At 38.8% G+C, this 19,258-nt stretch overlaps 1 protein-coding gene and 1 long non-coding RNA gene across 2 annotated transcripts; both read right to left on the reverse strand.

Annotated features, from left to right (window-relative positions):
- Window positions 1–5,152: 5,152 nt before the first annotated feature.
- LOC144663326 (uncharacterized) lies at window positions 5,153–5,678 on the reverse strand. Its single transcript, XR_013572597.1, has 2 exons — window positions 5,376–5,678; window positions 5,153–5,321 (listed from the first exon to the last, which is right to left on the reverse strand). It is a non-coding gene; the product is annotated as an uncharacterized LOC144663326 (long non-coding RNA).
- A 1,382-nt stretch (window positions 5,679–7,060) lies between these two features.
- Window positions 7,061–19,189, reverse strand: LOC144662148 (beta-secretase 1-like). The gene is made up of 11 exons (XM_078522902.1): window positions 18,694–19,189; window positions 15,992–16,080; window positions 14,905–15,121; window positions 13,843–13,974; window positions 9,712–9,846; window positions 9,287–9,388; window positions 8,530–8,679; window positions 7,775–7,856; window positions 7,589–7,681; window positions 7,419–7,469; window positions 7,061–7,325 (listed from the first exon to the last, which is right to left on the reverse strand). The coding sequence occupies exons 1-11, from the start codon at window positions 18,919–18,921 to the stop codon at window positions 7,105–7,107; spliced, it is 1,500 nt and encodes a 499-aa protein (XP_078379028.1). The 5' UTR covers window positions 18,922–19,189; the 3' UTR covers window positions 7,061–7,104.
- Window positions 19,190–19,258: the final 69 nt, after the last annotated feature.

A 19,258-nucleotide genomic window follows, 5' to 3' on the forward strand; every position in this document is an offset into this window, starting at 1 on the left:
AACTCAGTCCCATTGCCTAATTGAAAAGATGTAAGGTCCGTAAGGTCGTTGTAATGTTGTGCCGGAGTGGAATTTTGTGTTCTCGCCTTTGATAACAAAAAATTTGGAATGGCAGAAATTACTTGATAAAACTGTAGAAAGTTAGTTTTATTTAAGCTAAATTTATTCCGAAAGCTGCTATAAGAAAGAAAGCTTCCATCCTCACATAGGAGATCTCTGATCACTCGTACTCCTTTCGAATACCACTCTCTATTAAAGAACGGTTTTCCTCCGATTAAAATGTCCTTGTTGTTATACAACACTTGGTCACGCCAAGAATTGTTGGAATAAAGCGATGTGAGTTCACTGAAAAATTTAAGCGCGTCTTTATAGAAATTCGGAAGATCATCTAGGAAATCGACACTGTAGTTGCAATTTAGTAAAAGCTTTAAGCCTCCACGTTTATTGAAACAATGGTCAGGAACCACTTTCCAGTGTTGGTGACCGGAACGGATGAGCCTAGGGATCCATGCTAAGCGCAGAGATTTCACAAATGTTTCAACATCGACCATGCGAAGTCCTCCTCTGTCATAATCTTGGTACAAGCCACTCGTTTAATTTTATCCTTTTTATTTTTCCACAAAAAACGGAATATTCGTCCTTTTACATTATCTATAACCCCCCCAGGGACATCTACATTCGAAGCGGAATAGACGAGTGATGATATTCCCAGTGCTTTTATTATTAAAACCTTTCCAAATAACGTCAAGTCTCTTGATCTCCACATATCCAAATTCGCTTGAAGTTTCTGTGTCTTTAGATTGAAATTAAAGTTGTCATTACCTTTTTTATCATATGATAGAAATATTCCTAAGAACCTCGTAGGGCAGTGGACCCACTTAAGATTTAGCGGCTTTTCACGCTTATTGGCCCATTTGCCAAGCCACATGGCTTTTGTCTTTTCGATGTTAAGTTTAAGACCAGAGATCTCACCAAACTGCTTAACAACAGCTAGTGCTGCTTCTACCGATGCCACATCTGCACAAAATAGGTTGGTATCATCTGCAAATTGACTTAACTTGATCTCATTATTAAAGAGAACGATTCCTTTTACACTGTCGTCTTGACGAATTTTGTTGGACATTAATTCTGCCGTTAAAATAAAAAGAAAAGGCGATAAAGGACAGCCCTGTCTCACTCCCGATGAAGGCTTAAACCAATTTGTGGCAAAGCCGTTATTGAGGACTGCAGTTTCTACATTAGTGTAAAATATTTCAATCCACTTTCTTAAATGTGTTCCAAAGTTATACCTCCTTAGGATATATTGCACCAATGGCCATTCCAAAGTATCAAACGCCTTGCGAAAGTCTAGAGACAACAAGATTCCAGTGCTTTGGTCTTTTTCCGTTTGTTCCAAAAGATCACTTATAAGCCTAATATTTTCTCCAATATACCTCTCCTTAACAAATCCCGTTTGATCAGAATGTATCAGATTGGGTAACACAGGTTCAATTCTCTTCGCTATTGCTTTCGACGCTATTTTATAGTCCACATTGAGAAGTGTAATGGGTCTCCAATTTTTTAAAGTCAGTAACGATTCTTCTTCTTTTGGTATTAAAGTTATCACACCCCTGCGCTGAGAGATAGAAAGCTGCCCTGTTTCATGAGCAGCATTGAGACATTCGACAAGATCTTCCCCTAGGATGTCAAAAAACTCTTTATAAAATTCAACTGTAAAGCCATCTTCTCCAGGCGATTTTCCATTGTTGAAGGAGTTCAATATCTCTTTGCATTCATCATAACTAAGAGGACCCTCCAATCTGTCTCGTTCATCATTAGAAAGTTGTGGAATATCTACATTTTGACTGAATTGATCAAAATCAGACTGGGTGGCCGATATTTTTGACGTATAAAGGTCCTTGTAGTATGACTCAATTGTTTGCAAGATCAACCTCTCCTCGGATATCAGATCTCCATTATCCAATTCAAGTTCCGAAATGGTCTTCTTATTGTAACTTCTCTTCTCGAGATTGAAAAAATATTTAGTCGGCCTTTCACCTTTTTCAACCCAACGACATTTCGATCTAAACATCACACCTTCCCCTCTGCGTTCGTACAGTGATTGAAACTCCTTTTTAAGGTCATCATACAATTTTAGGTCTTGGTCAATGTTTTGAAGATCATCACTATTGCAAATTTTATCGTCTAGATCGTTTAGTATTTCCTTGATTTCCAGTTCACGTTTGTTAATTTGTTTACGTTTGCCTTTAGTATAGGAAATAGTCGTGGATCTAATTTCCATCTTAAGAAGTTCCCAGAGCATTTGTTTATCAACGACAGTTTTATATTGCTCACGTAACTGCGGATATATTGTGCGAATTTTTTCGATGTATTCATTGTCTTCTAGTAAGGTGTTATTAAATTTCCAAAAGCCAGGGCCTCTGGGAGTTTCTTCTGGCAAATTTAGCGACAAATAAATTAAGCTGTGATCTGGAGCTATAGATGTCTGGATGTCTACTTTTGAGACATATTTTTTCAATTCCCCGGCTAATAAGAAGAAGTCGATTCTTGATTTCAGATTTAAGGCCTTCGAAAAATAAGAGAATTTATTGACGTTTGGATGGTGTTCTCTTTGTATATCAACAAGATCAAGCATATCCATTGTTATTAAAATACAGTTTCTAAAATTCGTTGGTTTCCATGCTAATCCACCTTTATTGTCTTTCTTTGTTAAGGTACAGTTCCAGTCACCGCCTATAATTAACCTTGTCACTTCGGATTGATCGATCAAACAATTATTGAGTTCTTGGATAAATAACAATTGTTGATTTTGATTATTGGGGGCATGTATATTGCAAAGTGACAATTTTAAACAATTAAAATTCAGTGTAATTAGCACTATTCGACCAGAGTTATCAGTAAAGGAATGCTCTACTTTCTGATTCAATGACGGATCGATTAATATGCAAACACCTCTACTTTGGCGACTACCATGCGAAAAAATAATGTTTCCTCCCCACTCTTTTTTCCATATAGATTCGTCACTTATTTCTGAGTACGTTTCCTGAAGGAAATGGAACGAAGCATTTTGATCTTTTAGGTATGAAAAAATGCTCATCCTCTTTGCTTGGTCTCTAATACCACGAACATTCAACGATACTATTTTACAGTTTTGGTTTCTTGAATTATTCATAGTAGCTACAAATAAACAAAGCTCGTAAGAAAACACTTACACCAGGATCGAAAATAGTAATTAAAGTAAAAAAAATAAACAAATAAATTTAAGTTTAGAGTGTTCCTCTGTCCTTTTCAGTAACAAATCCATCTCCTTAAACTAGCTTGTTTTCACAGATATTAAAAAAAGTTATAAGTTATCTAAATCCTCCAAACAATAAACTTTTCCATCCAGCGTCCAGACACTTTGAACCAATCCATCTTTTCTCATGTTGTTCGCTTTCTTAATTATGCCCCGTCGATAAGAAGTGAGATTTTCATTTATGAAGATGCGAGGCTCGCGGTCGACTGCAGCGGAGTAGCTTGCAGAAGGAAAAACATCCGAAGCCTTGACGCGCTTTAACATTACCCGGCTTTTATAAAGTTTGGACTTAACCTTGTGACTCAAGAATTTCACAATAATCGGCTTATTTCTAGTGTTAAGTTTGTGCGAGATTTCTATGTCCTCCGGCTTGATCGGTACACTTAAGGTTTCTCCCAACTTTATAATCACTTCTTCAGTTGAAGTATATGCGTCCTCTGGGACGCCATGGATCTCCAGCGAATTTTTTCGCGTATATTGCTCAAGGTCGTCGAGCTCTTCGCTTAATCGTGCTGTTTCTTCGCTTTCTTTGCTCAGCTTCTTCTTTGTGGACTGAAGCTGTACCTTTAGCGCCTGATTTTCGGTCGTTATGGCTTCCAACGATGTTTTTATTTTGTTTAATTCGCGTTGTTGTGCTTGATACGCTGACTTCAATTCTAATAGTTCATCTTTGAAAATCCTGTTTTCTTTTGAGATGCTTGTCACTGAACTTTGTATTTCCGCCAGCATATCCTTTTTTTCGGCCAAGCTTGGCTCGGGCGATGGTTTCTCAGTTTCTTCAGTTTCTTCAGTTGCTTCGTCGCGCGCGCGTCCATGTTGGGCCGTTTAGCGTCGTTCAGGTCTCCCTCTTCTAGCGAACCTCTGTCACCGCGCTTGTTCTTTCGTCCTTTACCTGACATAAGCTTCTAGAACTTTAAATCTTTCATTTCACATAAGATTTGACAACTTTTATCACAGTTGAAAGGATTTGGAGAAGGATTTTCAGCCCTCGTCACATAACACGTCCACCTCGGGCGACCTCACCCATGCTCCGAATATAACTCATGTTTTATAACTAGTGGTAACCACAGGTTAGAAAGTGCGGGCCTCGATGCAGTTAAGAGAAGGTACTGGGAGGGAAGTGTTTTATGTTAGTTTGGAAAATTACTTCAAGTCGAACAGTGTCGATAAATCACTGGACAAAAAAAAATTATTCTGAGTAAGGCCGAGTAACGCGTCACGCTTAAGTCACGAATGTTTTTTATCGTTTCCTATTGCCGCGAACCAATCAGAGTTGCTTTTTTGATTGACAGTTTTGCGAAGTGCAGTCGAGCACGCGGTGTGAAATGAGATGTGATTTTCCTCCGTCGGCAAACTCGCTTTGTTGTCAGTGTTATAAGGAATTTCTCGAGAATAACCGTTGTTGGAATCATTCGCTTTGCCGTAGTTTATCTGTGATACAATCACAGCAGATCTTCTCAAAAGCAACACCTATAAAACAACGGTCTGCAAAACGTAATGTCTGCAATCTTCCGACAGAAGCCTCGATCTAATGTGACCAAACTGTTGATTTTTCGCATTCTTATCGCTCTTGGAGACAAGATTTTTCTCTTCCGGTGTTACGACAAACTGTCGTGATTGACACATTTTTTGCATTCCGATCGTTCTTAGTGGAAGAACAAAATTTTCAACTTCCGGTTTGCAGATAGCCTTTATAAACGTGGCGCGCACGCGTAATACGCAATCAGCTGGTCACTGTCAAGATTAGGGTTGCGGGCCTCTCTTGGGCCCGCAATAAATGGAGCAAGCAGGACTTGCGATGAAGCTTAACACATTTTCTTACACATATCCTCTCCTCAACAGAAACAGCTCCAAAAATAATGTCAAATAATATTTATTACAAAATGTATAATTTTTTACAAAATGACAGTTGAAATAAAAAATGGTTTTGTTACCCATTAGCAATATTATTGAGACTACTGAATATGGATCGTGTGTTAAAGGATGCCACCCATTGTCTCGTCCATTAAAATTAATTTGTGCTCTCCTAACTATATTCCGGCCCTATCCCCCACCCGGGGGCAAGGAACTAAGAATGAACTATTAAATTTCTTGGTCACTTTCGCGAAAGTTTGCTTCACAGATGCTGCGGTGGGGGGGCGATATGACCTCCTCATACTAAACTAACATAGGCCTCCCACCTTTCAGCTAATGAAGTACTACATTTATACAAACTCGCAATTTTTGCACAGTTAAATATTGTTCAACATGACCATTGTTTTTAAACCCAGGACACTTTTGCATGTACAAAAAAGTGCAGTACAAAAAATATTTTTAATTGTTTAGTTTTGAGTTGAACAGGTTAAGGTGATTTTCAGTTCGTCCTGCGCAGTCTCAGGGTTTGTTTTCATCTTTTACACTTGCATGTAGGTAACAGCGTACATGAATAATGTTTGGAATGACATCAAGGTTCTTCTACTCAATAAAATTGTTTTGCAAGGATAGCTGGTGCTGATAATGACGAAAATGTAAGTTTGTCCCAGAATTTTTATTTTGACTAGTGGACATTCCTTTGTGTGAGGCTCACATAGACATGTAGGTGGAGATTGTGCAGTACGAACTGAAAATCATCTTAAAGGTGATCCCACACTAGGGTTCATGGAATGGCAACATACAGCAGTGTCAAAATCACAACCTGTGTGAATGACTTTGCAACATTTCCATAGAAAAAGAATAAGTCTCCATGGTACTGCTACATGAAGGCTACTGCTAGCCGTGTTGTAGGGTTCTCCCCAGCATTTTATTCACTAGTACTCTTTTAAATATACACTTCAAATGGCAGAGAAGGGCATTGTGAGAATGCTTGATTTGGACTTAGATTGTACTGATATACTACTGGTGGTGGATTTCGTTATGACCGAAATGGCTTGCTTAAAGCTTAAACCTGGGTTAATTATCTAGTGAAAACTATAAAAAAATAATGACAGCCCAAGGTTGAAGGTATTCTTAAAACTACAATTTTGTATTAATTTTCTACCGTTCCGAATAGACCAGCCCCATTTATAAAATAGTGGGAAAAATGTAATATAATTTTTCTAACATTGATTTAGGCTCTTGTGGATTTGTCCTTGTTAAAATAAAAGAAACTCCCACTTACATTAAATCTATTGCTTATTAGTCATTTCATAAATAATTTTAGATTGAATGCATTTGTAGCAAATCAACAATTTTAATCTAACTATACAAACATGAACAGTGGAACCCCTCCAAATACGGTCACATAATACACATGACCAACTCGCTATTGTGGCTACTTTATGGCCTGAATAGAAAGTTCATTCTGTTTGACAGATCCTCAGGCATACTAATTACAGGGCTGTATGTAGCTAGCAAGAGGCAAGATGAGTCACTTAATCCACCTAGATTTTAACCCAAAATAAAAAACAAAATATGCTTAGTTGGGAAAATAATTCCCAGTTGAGCGAGATTGATTGTTCTATAGTAAAACATGAAAAATGCTGAAAAAAGTGTTTCAATGCTTCTAGATTTCAAAATTTTCTTGGGGGCATTCCCCCCCAGACTGCCTCCCCCCCCAGTGGCTTGTGCCTTTGGCGATCACAGATCTTGCCTCATGTGTGCCCAAAGTCTGGCTACGGCCCTGAAAATGCACTCTCCCTGGATGGGAAACAAGTCTATCAATGGTTACCCCTAGCACATGCATGTCTCCCTCATTAACATGACCACACAGGAACGTTGTGACCAGATTTTGATGGCCACATGAATAGGGTTCCACTGTACAGTGTTGTAGACTAGTATAAGTTGCAATATTATTAAAAGTCATTTCTAAGGCTTGTGGTATCTGTTGCCGCTGGGGTTTCAGCTCCTGCAAGCTGTTGCTGCTGCTGTTGTCTACGTTTCTTACAACTTGCTTGTGCCAAAAGAACAAAAATCGGCAAAAGACATAATCCACACACTCCAGCCATGACGTATGCAACTGTGAGGAGAGCAGTATCTGAGCTTTCTGTTTCTATATATTCACAGTCTACTGCATCTGAAAGAGAAACAATGAGATTATAAAATTAATAACAGAACTTAAGTATAGAATACAGACAGAATTCTACTTGCAAGACATTTTCAGACATACCTCTACTAAATGGTCCAGATACTTCTGAACTGGGGTTAAGACGACCCTCAGCTGTTATGAAAAACAAATTAAGGTTGATCAGAAACTAGAAAATAAGCTAAATCAATTAGAAAGAATTTTAACTGAGCTGCACTCAAATAATGGAGATTAGCCCAAAAATAATTTGTTACCTCCACATGTTGTTGCAGCAAACCCTACTTGAACATTTTCTCTGTCAAAAACCACATAAAAGCCTTCCATGATTACTGCACCTATAACTGTACCTGAAATAAACAAATGCATTAATTGCAGCAGTTGATTAGTTATCAGGCATTTAATGCAGGAGTTTCTTGTATCAGTGAACATGTTCTCAATACCTTTATCAGCTTTAGTGATTGCAAACTTGTAACAGTGTTGTCCAGGGAGAGGTCCACGTTCAATTGTTTCTCTTAAGTAAAGCTGTAAAGAAGAAACAGCGACAGTAATTAGGAAACATCACTTACTTTATTTCAGCAAAGCACACTCATCAATATTAGTTTAATGGCCAAGCAGTCCATGCAAAGTGCTATGTTCGATGTAGTCCGACCATGCTAGGTACATAAGCGACGGAGCTGGGAAGGCTGTAGCCCAAACCCCCCCCCCACCCCACCCCCCCCCTCGTGAACAAAAATTCGGGGGGGGGGGCTCAGCCCCCACGTTTTAGTGCCGAAAATATCACGAGCACAGCGTAAAATTGGTTTGTCAGGATATTCCATCTCTTGAGTGAGTTCAAACATCTTCGAAACTTCCTTGGAAGTCTTCGGGAAACTTCGTTTATCTTTGGAAAAGTTCGAAAAATGATTGGGAAAGTTCGTATTTCAGCATTCGAACAGCGATTGGAGAATCTCCAGAAATCTTCAGTCTAGGAACTGCTCAGAAAACAAAAGGTGGTAGAACGAAAAAAAGTTGCTCCAAATAGGAAAACCTGCAGAATATTTAGTTTAGTTCTCCCTTCTTCTATTGGCATAATGACCCCCCCCCCCCCTTTGGTCATAATTTCTCACTTCCCCAAATCCTCGTCTGCTATCAAAATCCAAGGTGGCAACCACCAATAAATACACCTACACTGCAGGCTAAATTTTACACATTTTACCTGTGGTGGTATTTTAAGCCTAAACTCCTTGGAATTGCTAATGGACGAGAGAAGTGAAATGGACATATCTGGAAACTCTTCCCATGGTGTCTTGTCATAGTTCCAACACATCATTTGTCGACCTATCCAAAACTCATCTGGCACACCGAGCTACAAGTATGCAAACATAATATTAGAATTAGTTTACTTGATACCAGAAAACTTGTTTAGCTAAATGTGATGGATATTCTGAAATATTTGTTACCACTGGTCCAACACAAGGATTGGAGCTGATGTCATGAGTAATTCAGTATGAAAGACAGATACATGTAGGCTCAATTCATACTGATATATCACAGGACAAAACATGTCGCTGGGATTACATAAGGTCACCCCTCAGGATAAATTGGGAGGTGCCGTGGCCTAATCATTGGTAAGTGTGCTGAACTCCGGATTGAGCAGTCCAGGTTCGAGCCCTTTCCGGGGCACTACGTTGTGTTCTTGGGCAAGACACTTAACTCTCATAGTGCCTCTCTTCACCCAGGTGTATAAATGGGTACTGGTGAGTTTACTGTGATGGATTAGCATCCCATCCAGGGGGGAGTAGAAATACTCATAGTCGCTTCATGCTACGGAAACTGGGATAAGCTCCGGCCTGATGGGCCACTAGGCTTGTATGCTTCCTCCGGGTGTTAGTTTTGCCTAAAATTTTATTTAGGTTGTTATATCACTCACCAAGGAAGAAGTAACTACATGATGGAATAAAATACTTTCTCACCTTGTCAAATTTCTTGAGTCTATCAAGAATGGCATCAAACACTTCTTCTGAAACTCGCAAGTTTGTTGTGCCACTGTCCACTATTGTCTTGTCGTAATTATACTGAGGAGAAAAATGTGTTTGCTTGATAATAAGCCCTAGAAAGTCTGCATGCAGTTAGGAGTGATGTTCTAAAAATTAATTAAAAAAGCTGTAAATTAAAGTTCCTGGTAGGAGAATTATTATGATTTACATCATCATCATCATCATCTTCATCGTTATTATTATTTTTATGCAATCTGTTCCCAAATTATGAAAGTCATTCTTAAATATTAAGCAAAATGCTCTAAGTATTTTGACTGTAATCTCAGTGTTGTATATTTTAAAGAAATTTACATCACAGAAACTCAAAGGTATTTATAAAGTTCTAATTAATGTATTTTTACCTTTTTACAATCTAAAGCCAAGCTTTCCCCACCCACTGCGATATCAGTTATGACGACTTCATAGTACCACTTCTTTACCACTGGAGTGTAAAGAAGATCACCTTCATATAAGTCGTTATCTACTTCACCAAAAACCTGTAAGTGAGACATAAATCACAACAAGTAAAAAGCTAATTGCAGCAATTTAATAGGATGATTGTGGGCAATCTATGAGCCAGCCTCAACAACACATATGTTAGATTAAACAGCACTCCGGTTAGCCTAGAGTTAGCTTAGGTAGCTCGTGGTTAGCCTTTTATTGGGATTAGGGATTCATTTTTGGCTCGCATGGTTTGCGAGTCATGCGAGCCTTAATAACCTTTTGGTTAGCCTAAATAGCACTCTGGTTAGTGGTTAGCTTTTTATTGGGATTTGGGATTTCTGGCTCCCATGGCTCGCATGCCAAGTGTGACCTACTCACTCACTTAATCCTACGCTTCATGCTGGCTACATAATAGACCCTTCTCCAAAATGGCGCCGGCCGAGAGAGGACTGGAAACTGGGGGTACAGATTTGTTTACAAAATATTGAACGCACGAGGGATTTCAGCCATTCGTAACACTTTTGTGAAGGATTCATGCAAATCCTCTAAATGCCGCATAATTGCTGTGTCCCGTTTTGTAATGCTAACTCAAAGAAGAACAAGGACCTTCGATTTCATCGTTTTCCCAAGAAACGGGAGCAAAAAGAGCGATGGATTTCTAAAATTTGCCGAGATGAGGGAGAGTATTTTGCTGTTACAGAGAACACGCGTGTCTGCTCAAAGCACTTTTGTGGGGAAGATTACACTGTTAGCGAAGATGGAAAAGGAGAGAAAATTGTTCTGAAGAAAGGTGCTGTTCCGACTGTTTTTAAATGGTCTAGTGATAAACGATCTCGGAGCACTTTAGCAAGCAAAGGAAAGCGTAAAGGTGATCGTGAAGCTTTTGAGGCACCGCGAAAGAAACGACAACGAAGAAGATGTGAGCAATGCGAAAGAAAGCGGGCCCTTGTCGAGAAACTTCAAAGAGATCTTGACGAGAAAAATGCGCAGTTGAAAGAACTTAGTAAGAGACTGGAGGATTTCGAAAAGGACAAGCGAGAACACGAGTTTGCAGGCACCTTAAACGAGGATAAACATGTGTGTTTTTCTGCTGAAAACTTTCGTAATCAGGACCAGTTAATTCGGTTTTACACAGGTATAGTAAACTGGACTGTTTTTATGCAACTGTTTAATTTTATTGTCGCTAGATGTAAGAACACCGGTATGAAATACTGGAGATCTGACATTCATGTGGATACAAATAATCAGCATGATAAGCCTGATCAGCTACGTCAAGGGAGACCTCGTAGCTTGTCGATGCTTGATGAATGTTTTTTAACTCTGTCAGATTAAGACATGCCTTCCCGGAGGAGCATTTAGCTTACCTTTTTAAAGTATCAAAGTCAACAGTTTCAAGAATATTCCTTTCTTGGATTAACTTGTTGTACTTTGAATTGGGATCTATTCCCATCTGGCAGAGCAAGGACTTGATTGAGGAAACTATGCCTATTGCCTTCAAAGAAAAGTACCCGGCCACCAGATGCATCTTAGACTGTACTGAAATCAAGATTTGCAAACCCTCATCCTTGCGCGCTCAAAGTCAGTGTTTTTCCTCTTACAAAAACACTACAACTGCAAAGGGATTGTTAGCAATTGCACCCTCGGGTGTTCCAGTTTTTATTTCTGATCTTTACACTGGGAGTATTTCAGATAAAGACATTACAAAACAAAGTGGAATACTAGAGCTGTTGGAAAAAGGAGACGACTGCATGGCAGACATGGGATTCAACATTAAAGATCTACTGGATCCAATTGAAGTGACTTTAAATATTCCTCCTTTTCTTTCTGATAAAGGCCAGTTTGACGAGGAAGAAGTTGAAAATACTCAGTCAGTAGCCAGTGTTCGTATACATGTGGAAAGGGCCATAAGTAGAATCAAAATGTACAAAATCATTACCAATGTTGTGCCCTTGTCTTTGGCAGGTGTGTTAAATCAGATTTGGACAGTATGTTGCATGCTATTATTATTTCAGTCCCCAATCATCGACCAGGATAATGTAGAAGACTGATCATTATAGTTCAATAGGTTTCTGGAATTTATTGTTAAATGTTAACATTCAAAATATCAAGCTTTTCCTTTTGTAAAACTGTAACACTGATAAGATATTGAAATGTTTGTTCCTGTTCTTTATTTGCACAACAACTGTTTCTGAAGATAAGTTTATATATTTGTCATCACATCTCCTTGGAGCATCAGCTGCTTATTGCCTTAAAAGGTAAGGCAAGCAGTGAGAAAAATAAAGTTCATGAACTTTAGAAGTGATCTTGTGGAAAACCTCAGGATCAAATTCAATTTTTTTCTACAAACAGATTTTCTGACCCCTCCTTAGTATGGATACAGAATTTGCTCCACAACAACCCCAAAATTCCCATTAGGCCTTGAAGTTGAAAGTAATACTTATGATTACGTTTGAGTCTTATGTCACCATTTTTATCTTGATGAATACAAATGTCTTTTTTCAGTTCTAAACATTCTTCAACTGACTTTCCCTTCATTGAAAATAAGCTTTTAATTTCCAAAATTCCAACCGATGGATTCTCATTAGTATCATAAATTATACCATCTGGTGAGCAACCCATCCAGTAAATATCAGGATGAACTAACAAGCCACATTTGAAAACTTCTACTTGAGGACCTGCCAACTCCTTGAACTCTTTGACAACCATTGGTTCCATATCTAGACCATACTTCATGGCCTGAGTTTGCACCTTTGATGAAGAAAATAAACTATGTAGAAATTTGTCATTGATTGGTGCTTTTCTAGAACAAACTTCTCCAAATCTTGAGGCAGTGATTCTAAATGCTCGCTCTTGATACCAAGCTGAGCAGCCTGACTGTTTTCTTGTATTTTTCTCGATTTCTAATGCTTTTTCTGGAGATAAAATGATGTTTTGTAGGAAAGATTTTTCTTCTTTTAGAATTGTAGGTGGTGGACCTTTTCTAACATGTTCTGGTAAACTAATCTTTCCGGGGAAGTTAAACACTGCCTAAAGGTCCTCACTGTAAACAGTCTCCACAAAACCAGGAGGATATATATCCCGTAACTGATTAGCTAAAGGACAGCCTTCCAAAAATTTTCCCCATGGAAGAGTTTGGTGGCTTGCTGAGTTAAAGTATTGGAGCCAAGAAGCATAAGTGGTAGGACTATCAACTGAGATGTTCTCTCTGAGCTGTTGAATGTGTTTTTCAGTAATCAGTCGTTGTTCAATAGGTCTAGGATCGTACAAATATTCCTGAACAGTTTTAGGTGCTACTTCACGAGGTTTTCGATCGATTCGTGGTTTCACAAACTCGGAGGTAAACCATCTTTGTGGTTCACGCAAAGGACCTCGTGGTTTATGCCACTGTTGTAGGTGGGAAGTTGGCGAGTCATCATCGCGTAGTTTTACTGTTACATGGGTAAACAATGCAGCTAAATGCTGGCATTTGCCAGCTCCAGCTTTACAAGAACAATGAGTGTTAACTTCAGTACATCCTTCACTACTGTCAAATACAATACTTAGTTTATGCAGCGATTCGGTCTTCCTCATCGAGCGATAGCATTTAGCTTTAACGACGCAACAATCATCAGAAGTCAAGATTTTGACGTCCTCCAGATACGTTTCGGCAGGTAGTACTTGTCCCCCTTTTTCTTCCCCCTCTTGCTTTCGAGCCAATCATTTGAAAGGTCTAAAATATCCCTGATAAAAGTTCAATTTGGCAGCACTTCCTGCTTGTTGCTTTCCGCCATATTGAAAACTCTATACCCCCAGTTTCCAGTCCTCTCTCGGCCGGCGCCATTTTGGAGAAGGGTCTATTTGCTTCGAGTTTTGATTGGTTCACTAGATTGCCTGTATCCTATGCGATTGGTCAGAGTGATAACATTGTTTTTTTTTTTTTACAACACACAATCAAAACTCTCTTTTCTCAACCTTAGAACTCTGATACAAATATTTCCTCAAAGGGGGTTACGATATCTAAAGTAACTATTGCTAATTTTTTTTGTTGTTTTATTGTTAATAAAACTTACCATAGTTCCAGCTACGGTTGGTTCCGAAGAAAAATCAATTTCACTACTGCCACACAACTGCATGGAAAAAGAATCTTTTACAACTCCATCATTGACAAACTGATCAAAGACTGGAAGGACACTTGAATCAGGCTGATGAAAATAGAAATGGAATGTGCAAGTTAATAAATATTAAATACTTAATGAGATAGGATAATATGCGAGCCAGCGAGCCATGCGGGCCAGCGAGCCATGCGAGCCATGTGAGCCATGCGAGCCAGAAATCCCAAATCCCAATGAAAGGCTAACCGCAAGCTACCTAAACTCACTGTAGGCTAACCAGAGTACTATTTAGGCTAACCCGAGTGCTATGTAGGCTAACCAATGTGTTATTTAGGCTAACCTGAATGGCTCGCATGACTCGCGAGTCATGTGAGACAGAAATCCCTAATCCCAATTAAAGGCTAACCACAAGCTACCTAAGTTAACTGTTGGCTAACCAGAGTGCTATTTAGGCTAACCAAAATGGCTTGCTGGCTCGCAGATTATCCGGACCCAATACTATCAAACATTAATAAACATTAAATAAAATTTAAAATTAAATACAACTCAACCCATATATTTTGGAGTCTTACAAATGCGAGGTAGCGTGGCATGTGAGGCAAGGAAGCCCCAAGAGTGCCAACATCAAATTTCTCCTCACAATATCAGTACATAAACAAGAGAACAGATTAAGAGAATTGACAAATGATCACTAAAGAAAAAGGACTTTGACTGTTAAACAAATTCTCATGCTAATACTGTAGTCAGAAAAAAATGTATGAAAACAAGTAAAAAGAATTTGTGTTTTGATATTGGGGCTTAAAGGGAGACATGCAAGGGAGAAATCCCTACTTCAAAAAAAAGGCCAACCGAAAGCTACCTGAGCTAACTGTAGGCTAACTGGAGTGCTATTTAGGCTAACCAGAGTGCCATTTAGGCTAATCTAAGTGCTATTTAGGCTAACCGGTACAGATCACATGCCTAGCTGCCTTGCACTTGGTGACGACCCCAATGTGGTCACCGTAGGATACCGGTACTTACTTTTGATAATCTTGCATATCCAAGCCCTAGGATTCCTTCCCACATGGAGCCATTGATATAGAAATTCTCAGATGACAGAATCGCTGCGACATTGACACGAACAGTGGCATTTGGTCCCTCAACAAAACGCAGTAAATCAGATCCTAACTTTCCTTCCCAGTTCCCCTGTGTATATGGTACTGCTACTGGTCTGTTCTGATCTTGGTAAGTTGTTGACCTGAAACAAAATTGAGCATATTACAAGGAAATCAGTTACCAAGAAAATAAAATGCTCTTCTATTTTCTTTTCTTTTGAGTTAGAGGTGTAGTTTCAGGCTTGTAAGAACCTTGAATTCTAGCTAGCCCTTTCAGACAAGCAGCTCTCACATTTTGCATGCCCAGGGCAGTTACATGCTTGTTTTAGTTCACTTTTTCATGATTTTAATAGTTTGCAGACAAATTGCCTTTGGGAAAGTGAGCATAAACAGTCACTTGCCCGGCACAAAAATCCACTTGCATTTACCCTGTTTGTTAGATAATGATTTGTAGCTGTTATAGTCTGTAGGCTCCATGAATTACTAGTAACAAGTTTTCAGTTTTAAATCAGTGAAAAATATATTACCAAAAAAATACTCTGACTTATTTTATTGTTCAACTTCTCCTAAAACTGAGCAGCCAAAACTATTTTGTGATTTTGGGAATATTAGTGCAAAATTTTATAAGGAAATTTTTCAAACATCAGGATTGTTGGTGAAATAAACTTGTTAATAGAGAAATCTTCAGTTGACACTTGGGTGAGAATTTCTCGTGAATTATTAACCAAGTGAGGGGGCCATACTGGGAAAAATATCAGTCAAGTCTTGACAGTATGGCTCGAGTGCAGCATTAGGTCCATACCGAAAAGACAGAGGGCCGATATTTGCCTAGTAGTATGGTCCCAATCAAGCTTGTTTTTTACACAACTTTACAATTGAAAAAGAGCTTTATTAGGTCCAATACCTAGAAAATATTGGACCGGTAATAAAGCACTGACTGAGTGTTATTCTAGTTATTGGCCCTCTCAACTGTCTTTGCGATACCATAACATTTAATATATACTGTTACTTACTTGTCCGTGTGGTAGTAGAAAGGAAGATAGGGATGCGGTGATGCTGCTACTGCAAAATTACTACTTCCAGTATCAACAAGGACATTAATCTGTAGAGACAACAAGGTCATAAATAATTAAAAAAACTGTTAACATCCATCAGTGGTTCCTTAGATGATATGATGTAAACATTATTATTAATATCAAGCTAATGCAAATCTTGCATCTTGGATTTGGTTTCCAATGCACAAATTAATATAAAGAGGATCTGGCGGACAGTAATAATTTTATTCAGTAAATAGCACTATCCACCCTTTCCATGACTGTTAAAGCCTGGTTTTCACTAGCAATGCCAGCACAAGCACAGAGCAAGCGTAAATGCTCTTATTTTGCTGTGAAAATGACATTTGACGCAAGCATAAGCATAAGTATAAGCATTATAAGCACAAGAATCAAAATTTTTCATTCTCTTGTGCTTGCGTTTAGGGTATGCCATGTGAAAACGAAACACCACATAAACACAAGGAATTTACGACGTCTGGCCATATCTGCCCAATTAAAGCACTCAGTTCAGATTCCCCTGCATCTGAGCATTTGAGCCTTGTAACTAGTAAACATTGAGTTCTTATGCTCAAACTAATCAGAATAATTATTAACAACAGTTTTTTATGCAGTTAGTTCATGCTGTTTTGCATCACAAACAAGCCCCAGGAGTGTATACCATGTAAAGCTCTAAGGTTGACTCAGGGTGTTCATTAGGCATCGGAGATCGGAGAATTCTCCTTCTACTACGTAGAATTCTCCGGCTAAATTTCAAAGGCCTGTACCTATTTTTTATTAAGATGCGGAACCTTTAGAAATCATTCTCCGGTTAACTAACACTATTCTCCTGCTATTACAATTCTTAATGAAAACCCTGTTGACTTCCTCATGTAAAAGAAACCACGGGAGGACAAAAATAACGTGGCAGCAAATGGGAGGCGCGGTGGCCTAATGGTTAGTGCGCCGGACTCCGGATCGAGCGGTCCGGGTTCGAGCCCTGGCCGGGGTCACTGTGTTGTGTTCTTGGGCAAGACACTTTACTCTCATAGTGCCTCTCTCCACCCAGGTGTATAAATGGGTACCGGCGACATAATGCTGGGGGGGTACCCTGCGATGGACTAGCATCCCATTCAGGGGGGAATAGAAATATTCCTAGCTGCTTAATGCTACAGAAACCGGGATAAGCTCCGGCAGTATGGGCCGCTTGGCTCGAAAGCTTCCCTTAAATGGTGGAAATAAAGCTGAAAGAGATGAGCATTACACGGGGCAATATCCGGTATAAAGATTACCATTCCCAAATGGTCATGATTCATATTACGGAAAAATGTTTAATTTTGTTGAGTATACTGTAAATAAAAAAAATCACATGAAAGTTCTCAAAATTCACGAGAGGTAGCTAGATAGTGTATTTTTTTTTTAAAAAAAAATTATTTTGGAACAGTAGCAAAATCAGTTACTGTATTGTTTTGGTCTGGGACAGGATAAGGATAAACCCACAAGAATGCTCCCCTGGGGAGAAATAATAGTCAATAACATGATTTCAATTTCTCTAATGGAAGTAACCTAAAAACCTTATTGCTTTTCAATAGAAACTAAAATAACGCCATCATGTTAATAAATCAAAATTATTATTTTATAAAGAAAAACGTCTCAAATGCATTTTTTCATCATTTGATCAAGATTCTGCCTCATGTAACAATAATTATTTGTTTATTTCTGTGTAGTCTGGTTTTTCAATGGTTTATTAAATGGGTTGATCGGCTCATGTTTGTAACAAAATACGCCAGAGATTATGAAATCGGCTCCGCTAAGTATTCAATTATACCGAAAATAGAAACCACAACTCAGGAATATACACGTTTGTACGTGACATATAATACATTTTGATCAAAATAAACGAAGATTGTCGCTGAAATACATATTTCTGTCCATAATTTCTCAATATTTTCCCATCAACAAGCTTAATACGAATTTGCTTTTTGCGAACATCGATCAACTACACAAAACGAAAATTGATATTCTGATTACAAGAAACAGCTGCGACTTCAAGAAGTGCTTAAAATTCTGTAAACACGAAAATTTGGTAAAATGTCAACAGTCGTTCGAAATTGATTTCAAAATGATTCTATTTCCCTGTGCATACGCAAAGCGCCCTGAGGAAATTCTCCTTTACAGACACGAGATAGCAACAAATTTTGATATTCATGTACGGAACACGACTACAGTGAGCCATAAAAGAGAGAACAACTTTGATTGTTTTCTCTCTTAATTTTATTCATGACAGAAAAACTCGTTTCAACGCACATCGACAATTACGGTGTGCCGAACTCTTCAGTATACCGAAGAAAAACACTGCAGATTGAAATTACAAAGCGAGCTATTCTCATCAAACCATTCTCAAAATATAAACCTCAGTTTATTCTTACGAGTTTGCAAGTAAAAGCTAAATTCTAAAAAGGCCATCAAGTCGATTAGGCTTTGTCAGAAGTCGATGTTAGTTCGGTATAAAACTACTCAAAATTGATATATAACAATCGTCAAGCGTGGTAGTCAAGCAAGTATAACAAGACGCTTTAGCAGATGAAGTATAAAAGAGGGATTGTAAAAAGCGAGGATGTTTGTGGGCGAAAGATCACATGCACGGTAAACACTGCGAACAATAAATTATCGGGTTTACTCACCCTCTGAGCGGGAGACCCAAGATCTGTCGCAATGTAATACCCTTGGCCAGGGCGGCCTTTCAGATTTTCAGTTGGATTTCCACTGCTATCCCGTAAATCTCTTTTTGTCCGTAAAAGGGGGACGCTATAGCTTCCTTTCTTTCTAGGTTTTTCTTCCGAGCTCGCGCCAAAGAAGCTCAAAGTTAGCACAACGACGAAAACACATGATGGCGAGTACATTTTGCGCATTCCGCGAACCCACTGGGCTCACCTAGAAATTGTTGTTTCGATCTACGCCTTCACGAAAATGTCCAGCAACATATATCTTGCCAAAACCCCTCATGGAAAGCTGAAGGTATCACTGAAACATTACCATTGCCTTTTCCGCAATTACTGCTTCCTCACGCCATCTTGAAGTTTTTCTGTCAAGGCGCGGTTTCCATGGACTGCTGCACTTTGATGTCCACTTCCGGTTCGAGGCATCACAGCCAAATATAGAGTATGAACATTGCCTCCAAGGTGAACATCATCTCCCCACAAAATTCGCAAAATTCAAGGACGCCCCTTCTTTTCAGTTAAGTTTAAG

This window comes from Oculina patagonica, chromosome 8 (assembly GCF_052425735.1).
Source record: "Oculina patagonica isolate OP01 chromosome 8, crgOcupat, whole genome shotgun sequence".
Taxonomy (NCBI): domain Eukaryota; kingdom Metazoa; phylum Cnidaria; class Anthozoa; order Scleractinia; family Oculinidae; genus Oculina; species Oculina patagonica.